The sequence below is a fragment of the Polyergus mexicanus genome, unplaced genomic scaffold, assembly GCF_030449975.1.
Source record: "Polyergus mexicanus isolate NDT 795.1 unplaced genomic scaffold, iyPolMexi1.0 SCAF_2, whole genome shotgun sequence".
In the NCBI taxonomy this organism is placed as follows: Eukaryota; Metazoa; Arthropoda; class Insecta; order Hymenoptera; family Formicidae; genus Polyergus; species Polyergus mexicanus.
In genome coordinates, this window is record NW_027223322.1 from 8,569,865 (window position 1) to 8,579,260 (window position 9,396).

The 9,396-nt window shown below is 41.5% G+C and overlaps 1 protein-coding gene across 6 annotated transcripts in view; it reads right to left on the bottom strand.

Moving 5' to 3' along the window:
* The window catches only part of LOC138944801 (carbonic anhydrase-related protein 10-like), a 253,528-nt gene that overhangs the window by 11,659 nt on the left and 232,473 nt on the right, over nt 1–9,396 (bottom strand). Inside the window, exons 1-3 of one of the 6 annotated variants that reach the window (XM_070315807.1) lie at nt 4,238–4,544; nt 838–951; nt 116–166 (exon numbers count right to left, since the gene is read on the bottom strand). In XM_070315807.1, coding sequence (XP_070171908.1) covers nt 116–166; nt 838–901 — 115 coding nt within the window. In that variant the 5' untranslated portion in view covers nt 902–951; nt 4,238–4,544. Of the gene's footprint in view, nt 1–115; nt 167–837; nt 952–1,021; nt 1,725–3,541; nt 4,061–4,164; nt 4,185–4,237; nt 4,545–9,396 lie in introns of those variants that run through there. The other 5 variants (XM_070315812.1, XM_070315811.1, XM_070315808.1 and 2 more) reach the window with 5 other exon arrangements.

The window sequence follows — 9,396 nt, forward strand, 5'->3', positions numbered from 1 at the left end:
CTTTGAGAATGCGATTAATCTTTTCTTTTTTTTTTTTCTCCACAAGAAATATTAGACAATAAGAGAGGTATATTATCGACGTTGATTCTAAAAACAATCGATTCGGATGTCTTACCGGAAATACCGTCGTACGTCCACCATTCCTCCCAGCTAACGGGTGTCGATTCTGCAAACGTTTTGTTATTAACGAGCATCATGATTTTCACGAGAGAGAGAGAGAGTGAGAGAGAGAGAGAGAGAGAGAGAGAGAGAGAGAGAGAGAGAGACACATCCGATAATTCGAAATAACTTTGTGAATACTGGATTAAATTATCATTTCATGTTAAAGTAGGACAAAGAGCTCTTTGTGTAAATGGATTCGTATTAGGAGCGGGGGGTGGAAGGAGGGGGTGGTATCGGACTTCTCAATCACTTCTAATAGCGCAGTGCTACTCAACCGAAAAATCACAGCTAATCTTTTCGGAGGAAAACGTTTTTTTAATGTTGGAATTATACAAAATTTTAATTGTAAATATAACAGCGTATATAAAATATCGATTAATGTAGGAATCTGTGTTAGAAAAAAATGATTAGCTAATTTAAATTAATTTTTTATATATACGTATAAAAAACAAATATATATACTTTTTTATTTTATATAATTTTAATATATTAAAAAACAAGAAAATATGCTAATTTTTAAGGGAATAATTACAAAGTAATTTTTATGGAACGGTAAAGAACCGAATGAATAACGGAGATATGTCGAGATCTTTTTATAGAATTCAAGATGAAATCTTACGTACTAAAAGAGAGAAAAAAAAAAATATGATAACGTAGAAGTATTGACATGCGTACCTTGTATTAAAATGACAACGAACACTCCCCAGACACCCAGGAAGACGGAATTGAAGGGGGCCATTCCTAGCGCTGTGCGGTCTCTGTCAATTGAACATCATTCGGCTCGTTTTTCTGCGACAAAGAGAGAAGGAGAACCAGTTGATTCCCGGGTTGGGCTCGAGTGTGCTCGCGTGTCGCGCACCCTCTCACGTGTCCCACTGAGAGCCCGCGGAGGTCGCGACTTTCGCCCTCTCAGGTAACTTCAACAGCCTGAACCACCCACGAGAGACTCGACGAGCCCCGTGACTTTCTAGCGAGAGAAACTCGCCGATCCGCGATAACGTAATTGATCCGTCAACCGTGCCGTTTCCCTTCCTGCCTTCGCCGAAAAAAAAAGAAAAAAAAAAAGAAAAATAATCCGCGAATCGCCGTCGTCGGGATTTTTAATCTAATCGCTCGGCGTCACGCGATGCCGACGAACATCGACGTCGAATTTGCATCCGACGCTCGTTCCGCACGAGAGGGTTATCGCAGCAGTCTCACTTTTCGCGAGCGGCACGATAACGCTCTCGCGAATGAAATCTCGCGTATCGTTACGACGAGATCGGCAAGACGTTTCTCGTCTTCGATAAGGAAAGAGAGAGAGAGAGAGAGAGGGGCTCTCTCGCTGTTCACACGGTATCCGATCGGAGGACGCGAGTAACAGGAGCAACTCCGAGAAGATACGAGCGAGGAAGAAGAGACAAAATTCGCAGTCATCGTTGTCCAGCGTCGCTTAAACGCGGGCGGGGTTCTATCCTTACTCGATCCCCACTCTGGTCCATTCTAGAAGTCCACCTCACCCTGGTTTCCTCTCCGCGGCACTCGAGCAAGCCGGTTGTATTCTTAGGTCAGGGAAAACTCGAGTGCGCTTCGATCGATCGATCGGATCTCCACACGTCGGTTCGCGCGAACAAGAGAGGAATGCGGAGGAGTTCTGTCAAAAAGGAGAATACCTGCTCTCCACAAGCTCGTGAATTTCAAAGGGTGGCCACTCTTTGTCATCAGCTGCGCGGTTTCCTCTCCTCCTCTCTTTCTCCCACGGTCTCGCCAATATGTGTCTTCGGAATAGATACTTTTATCGCGCGTCTTGGAACTCGCCGCTGAAATATCTCGAGTCTTCGGGACCGTGTTTCGCACGTAGTTATTTCATTCTGTGCTTTAGTCACCTATTGACCGATACAAACGGACTTTCTTTCGAAAGTTTGCTTTCTGTCAATTTTCGTCGAGAGGAAAGACACTGAGATACGAGGACGATAAAAATAGCAATTGATGTGGATTTTAACAGATTCAAAGAGAAAATTATTAGATCGACTTCTTTTAAATGAATAATTAAATTTAAATTAAATAAATCATAAATAAATATGTACGATACGCAAATAGAAAAAGCAACTTAAATCAATCCGAGTTAAAGATACACTTGCATCAATGAAGCCCATTTTATTTAATCCCCGCCGCTATTATTTGATATTTTTTTTAACTCAGCAGAGTAAATTGATTAAATTTTTAAAGCAAAGAAGCTTTATAAAGAATCAAAAATTATTATTCATATTATTTTTCATATTTGTGAAATCATTTTTTTTTTTAATACCAAAATAGCTTCATGTAAAACTGTTGACAATGTTTAAAAAAGCGCCACTATTTTCGGTATTTATATTTTATTCTATTTTAAGACAGTTGTATCGCGTTTCTCGATCGACATTGTGTAACACATAAAAGTACAATAAAAAATAAATTTGAACTTCGACAAGAATACACAATTTTATAAAATATATATCCTTCTATTTTATTTTCAATAGTATTAGACAATTGTTCGTAACGTTGTACTATATAATTGATTTTTTGGAAACATTTTACTTTGTGTGACAGTCATTAATCAGTTAAAAAAATATCACATTGATATATTATAGCATTTAAGCTAATTTGAAACTAATTATGATATATATATATATATATGTAGTCTAATTTTAAAATATTTTAATTATTTATTCTACACGTGTACTATGAAAAGGATTATTCAATTATCTCGCTTAAAAGATGAATAAACTTAGAAATAAACTTACATATGTATATCATATACGCAAACTTGCAGTATATTAAGTTTTGTCAGATTTTATCAGATTTGATGACCCGAGTGACCTAAAAAGCGGATTGATTCGATATTTCGGGTGGGGGGGGGGTCTGTCGGACCCCCGGGGGAAAACGACGCACAAAGGAATCTTGATCGACTCGGGCACCGTAATACCAGAGTGCATGCATTCGTTTCTTGTTGCCTCGCAATTCCAGGCCGAGAGAGTGGCCAGACTCAAATTGTTATCGCCCGCTAATCGATTAATCGAACGCTATAGCTATCGCCAGCGGGCCTATCTCGAGCAACAAACATTCCATCCGCGCGTCCCGAATCCCAGACAATACGATTCTAATGATCGACGTACGTGTTTCGTTCGTACACGCGCAAACCATGATCTTCCCTTTCTATAGAAGATAGGGGGGATGAGGCGCTATCGTCTATCTCTTTTATATCTTCATATACTTTCCACCTCTATTGCCTTCTCTCTTACAAGTACAATCATCTCGATATCTCGATCAGCTTTACATTACATTCTCGCACACGCTTCTTCCCCTCGCATCTCGAATTCCCCTGCCCTCTCATGCCCTTTACTACTTTGTTAGTTCCTGTTACCTTATACCTGGTTCACCTTGCTTCTCATATTTCCTCCTTGACGCCGCGCGTAGCCGCACGACCAAGACACATTCGGACGTTATCCTGTCGAGGATAACCGGTTTTACGCGTCGTCGATCCTCAACACATTCGAAGCGACGACCGCAGCTATGGATCGAGGATGATCGAGAAGCGAAAGAAAAAGGAGACAAACGGAAAGAGAGAATGAAGAGAGAGAGAGAGAGGGCGAGAGAAGATAGGAGAGTAGATACACGCAGGTGCGACGGGGGCAGGAGCGCACGCGAATCGATCGCGGGGGCCGCGACGCGGCGACGAACGAACGGTGAGGCCGAAAATTTCGCGTGACGGGAACGCGAAACGGGAGTATTCGCCCGTCGGTCGTCCCTTGTGCGGAAATCAATAAGCGGCGATCGCCAAGCGTGAACCACCGGCCACCATCGACACCCTCTCGTCCACGATCACGACCACCGTCCTGATGCCCTCGCCGACGAGTCGACTTCGCGCGCGCGAACCGGCGAGAGTTCTACGTCCCCTAGAGAATCGTTCCTCTCTCCTTCCTCACCCCCTCTCGCCCCTTTCTCCTCTTCCCCCTTTGCGCGCCGCCGCCCCCCACCCCCTCCCACCATTTCTCCTGTCGTTCCCATTTTCCCGTGGGCCTCTTTCTCGCTTCCGTCTTCACCACTAGAGGATACTGACCGTGGACGACGAAAGGAACCGACGTCTTTCTTTTCCACCTCCTCTTCCTTCTCCGTCGACGCACCACTTCTTCCACCGCTACTGCCGTCAACCGCGGCCACGACGACGCGCGCCACGCAAGCCGGGCTCCTCTTCGAGGAGGACGATGCCGCCGGAGGACGATGCCAATACACCCTCCGTCTTCTATTCACCTGCCATACACTACCGCTTTCTCGTCTTCCTCCGGTTCTTTTTGCTCCGCGATCACGGAATAATATCGTTAAAAGCGCACGGCAGTGAAGGAACGATGAAGGAGGAACGACTGCCCTACGAGGCAACTGTATACGTCCCTCCTCGCGCGTCCTCCACCCCCTACCCCTTTCACGATCGCTCGATCTCTCTTTCTCTTCACCCTCGACGGTATCGCGGCGCACGCGCCAGGTGTGTCCTTTCTCTCTATTCTCCGCGTGCGCTCTCCATTCTCCCTGTCCGTCTCTCCTTCACAATCTCTCTCTCTCTCTCTCTCTCTCTCTCTCTCCCCTTTCTCTTTCTCTCATCCTCTCTCGCGCGCGCGCGCGCGATCTATCTCGTTCCTTTCCTGCGCGTCTCCCGCTCTGCTCGCTCGTTACCTTCGCGCTTGTTCGGACGCCGCATCGACGCATCCGGAGGATGAGAGTCTCGTGCCTCCGCTCGCTCGCTCGCGACCATCGTCGTCAGGACGTCTGCGCACTCGGATCGCTGGCGCGAAGTCAGGACAAGAGAAACGCATACGGGCAGGAAGCACGTAGGGACATCCGGAAATACCGGCTCGTGTTTCGTTCTCTCTCTCTCTCTCTCTCATTCGGCATAGATCCCGCCTGAGCCGGCTCGAATATTATGGCGAATTGACCTATTTGTCTCAAATGGATAGCTTGCGCTTCTTCGGCAGAGCGAATCCTTTCCCGCGAGAAACATCCGGAATCGTAAGCCGGATAAGGGCGCGATGTCGTTGCGACCTCGAAGCCGCTTACCCGCAATTTCCCTTTTCTTTGTATGCAAGCGACGGCGCTCGATTGCACAAAGGGGTGAGGGATTGAGGGTAGGAAAATCTTGGAGCGTATACCCTACCCGCCTTTTACCCATCCTCACCGTCACGCTATCGGACTGACGTTTCTTTTCTTCTTGGGACTTACCGCGCGTAAGCAGAGCGCGCTATTATATCGGGCGTTCGGTCGGTCGATCCCGGGGTTGCTCCCGCTTTCCGGAGAAGTATGCCAGGAATTTATAGAATCCATTGGGGATATCGGCGAACTGATCCCGTCGCGTCTGAGTATTTCTTGAACCACCACAGATGCAGATATACAACTTGGAACGGATATTTGACTTATATCAAATCAATTATCATGCTGCGGAAATGAGATTTTCATCGCCAACCAGATTTATTAATAAAGAAATAATAAAAAATATATATATATATATATCCGTCATTAATATGTTTTTGTACATATATACATTATAGTATACATTATATGAAAAAAAGATAGAATTATATAGTATATATGCGTATTAAAGAGCACAGACGAAGAGAGAGAGAGAGAGAGAGAGAGAGAGAGAGAGAGAGAGAGAGAAGGGGTGTAAAAAAATTATAGATTTAAACAAGTATTTATGCACTATATTAATTTAATGATGTATAAAAGAATCAATCAATCATGTTTATATATCTTATTACGTATTTTGCTATATAAGTATATATTATATATTATATAATAATGAATATACAATCAGTGCATATTGATATGATAAAATAATATACATTTTCTACGAAGAGAAACTGAATTTAATTCAAGAAAGCTGACTCCCTCGTTTTACAAATTCCGCTTGTATATTTCTGGAATGAAACTTTTATATTTAATTTCACATTCCAAAAATATCATTGTACGAGAATCTCGCAGAAGTGCTCCTATTTTCGCGAGTTTCCTCGATCAAAAGAGTCTCGAATGTCGGCGGCGCTAATCCTGTCATCGACATCGGTCCGCGTGGAATTTTACGGCGGGCGATTTCCGGCCTCCGCCGTAGGGTATATCGATAGACATGTCGGGACGAAATTACGCTCTGGGATCCTCTGGCGTTGGCGTTTCGAGGTCACCGGGCGCCCCTGCTAGGATCACCGGATACACCGAAAAGCCCCTGACTGGCCGACTCTACGCGGAGGCGCTTATCGATTTTCAAAGCGGCATTGCCCCGCCGCTCGCCAGCAGGTTGTCGTCGTCGTCGTCGTCGTCGTTGCCGTCGCCGTCATCGTCGTCGTCGTCCTCCTTCTCGTCGCGTATGCGCCAGACAGAGGAACAAAATGAGCGAGAGAAAGAGAGAGCTTTCTGGACGATCCGGTTTGACTGGCCGACGCGACGTATACAGATATACAGATACAACCACGCGGTTGCACCTGATTGCCCATTGCATATGCATGCCTGTTTGGATATTGGATTTGCCGCGAGACTTATGCTCGAGCTTTACTCTCGTCTATGTCGGCACAACGTTACACAACGGCGTCGGCAATTATGGGTTATCGATATACCAAACTTACAGATAACGGAGAGTCGGCGGGATATAGCTCATGGATATGCAAAAATGTAAAAAAGCGCTTCCCCAGACAACGTGGGCGGGAGAGTGTTTGGCCGGTGATCGTGTCATTCTGGCGTGAGTAAACTAGTTTGCTCGCCTCTTTCGGGAACACGCCAAGAGGCGCCGCCGGGTACGAAGGCCCATGGCCATCGAACAAATTTGGTGTTCTTGGTCGATGTCCGATAGTCTAACGACGAGGGGTGATATAAAAAGAGGAACTGTGTGGGAAAGATGTAAAGAGAGGAAAATTTATGGGACTACCACGAAGCACAAATATTAGGACAGAGAGAATTATGAGAGTATTATAAAGCGTAAATATTTGCTTATTCGTTAAAAAAATTGTCTCTTCCGTATATATCGAATTTTTGCGAACAAAGAAGCTTTTCGATCGATTAAAGGAATATGACTGTTTTTAAAAAAATATGGAAGCTTGGGATCGATTAAGATTCTTGCGTATTTATTATAGCCGCTTTTCTGTCTGACTAAAACGGACGTGTTCTACTTACATAGAGATAAGGGTTCATCGTTGCGAAAATATATCGAAGCAATTAGTCGCGTCACATGACATTATGCTCTGTCAAAACTTTGGAGAGGTTTAGAAGCGTTATTAACGTCTACAACGTTTCTATATCATATGTTTAGCGTTCGAAAATGTTACTGTATAATTTACTCAACCCGAAAATACGAGCTTAAATCGCTGATTACGTTGCAAATTATGGAAGTTAAATTAGGCAATTCAAGCATCCTACTTTTCTATAAATATCTCGGAGGGCTCTCTACTTTGTAAATGATCGTTTGAAAGCGTAATTGCTGTAATTGGGTGTTACAAGCACAGCGTGGTTTATAAACAGTAATTCATGCATTATTATCTTTAACTCGAACGATCTAATTACTATTAATTTCCGATATCGTATACTTGGTAATAAATATATAGCGTGAATTATAAATATCTTACAGAGAGAGAGAGAGAGAGAGAGAGAGAGAGAGAGAGAGAGAGAGAGAGAGAGAGAGAGAGAGAGAGAGAGAGAGATGAATAAAAGGTAGCAAACAAAAATATGATGATCTAAAAAAACAAATTTATTTTATACTTTTTTTTTTTTAATAATAATTATACGGATTATCTTTTCCGTTAACAATTTTTTAAATCATATCAAATTAATTTTTGTTTGGTCAATTGTTATAAAAAAAAAAAAATGTTTCTCTCGACCTGCAGTTTACCAAAATGTTACACGAAAATGTCAATATAACTGAAAAAGAAGATTAAAATGTAATGTTTCTGGTATATTTCCGATTTTTCTATTTTGTAACTCTTTTATAAGAGAGAAAGAGAGAAAATTGTCTACGCAAAAATAAATTTAAAAATCCGTATCAGAAAAGATCATCCGTATAATTATCATTAAAAAAATGTGATAATTTAGTAGTGAGACTATTTATAGATTAGTCTCATCAAATTAAAATAAAAGTGAATAATGCGTTTTGTAATTTGAAAATAAAAATATATGTATTTTACGCATAAAATATATGTATTTTATGCATAAAAACAATACACACAATGTGAGAATAATATTTTTTTTTCTCCTTCTAAGTTAAGGAATAATGATAGCTCCTCTCGTTCTACAGATAGTAGATAGTCGGATAGCTAGACATTAATCGAAATCATGGATAATGTCCGGAAAATTACCTAGGCATTTGAAATATCATACTAGCGCATAGAGAGATAGCATTACTCTCAAATATTTATACAGGAAGTTGTAAAGCAATTACGTAACAAATTAATAAATAATTATTGTTTATTATAAGCTTGAATAGAATTGTTGAGAATTTTCTATAAAGTTTGCAGTATTTATTGTAAAAGATTCAAAAATTATAACAAATGATAACTTTCATTGAAATTTTTCCGAGTTAATTCTATATTCATTAAAACATTAACATTTTTTTAAGCACTGCAATATAATTTATATCAATAAGTATTGGATTCTCATAAAAAGGGGATACTTGCTTTACATATTCACATTTCATTTTTAAAATCGAAAGAATTGCACACATTGATTTTCATCTTATTTTTATATTCTTTATGAAGCATTATATGTGTATGCGTTTTTCTTTTTGAATTTCAAATTATCGCAAGGAATGTCTCACTGAGAACTCCCGAGCGTGATCCGCCCAAGTATGCGACAATAACAAATAGTAGGGACAATAAAAAAAAGGATAGTCATTCGAAGTTATTTCTTTGCGAATAGTAAACGATAAAACATTCTTTTCAGAAGTCGACATACAGAAACGTTGTCGGTCGCAAAAATCCAATAAGAACGGTGCTCGTAAAGCGATGCGGAGGCGAAGAAAGTATTACCATACCGACGAGAATAATGCACATAATGTCCCAATAGAAAATTATAACGGCGGATCTCGTCATGTTTTGAACGTAGAAAAAAATATGACTTTCTCGGCTGTGATTACAGGTAAAACTGCGAGAATTATTAGATAAGCAACGATTTTCGCTGTACCATATACGACAAGTGTCACTGATTCAATATTTAAATATTATATGTTGTTTTTGATATCGTAAATTATTCACGCGC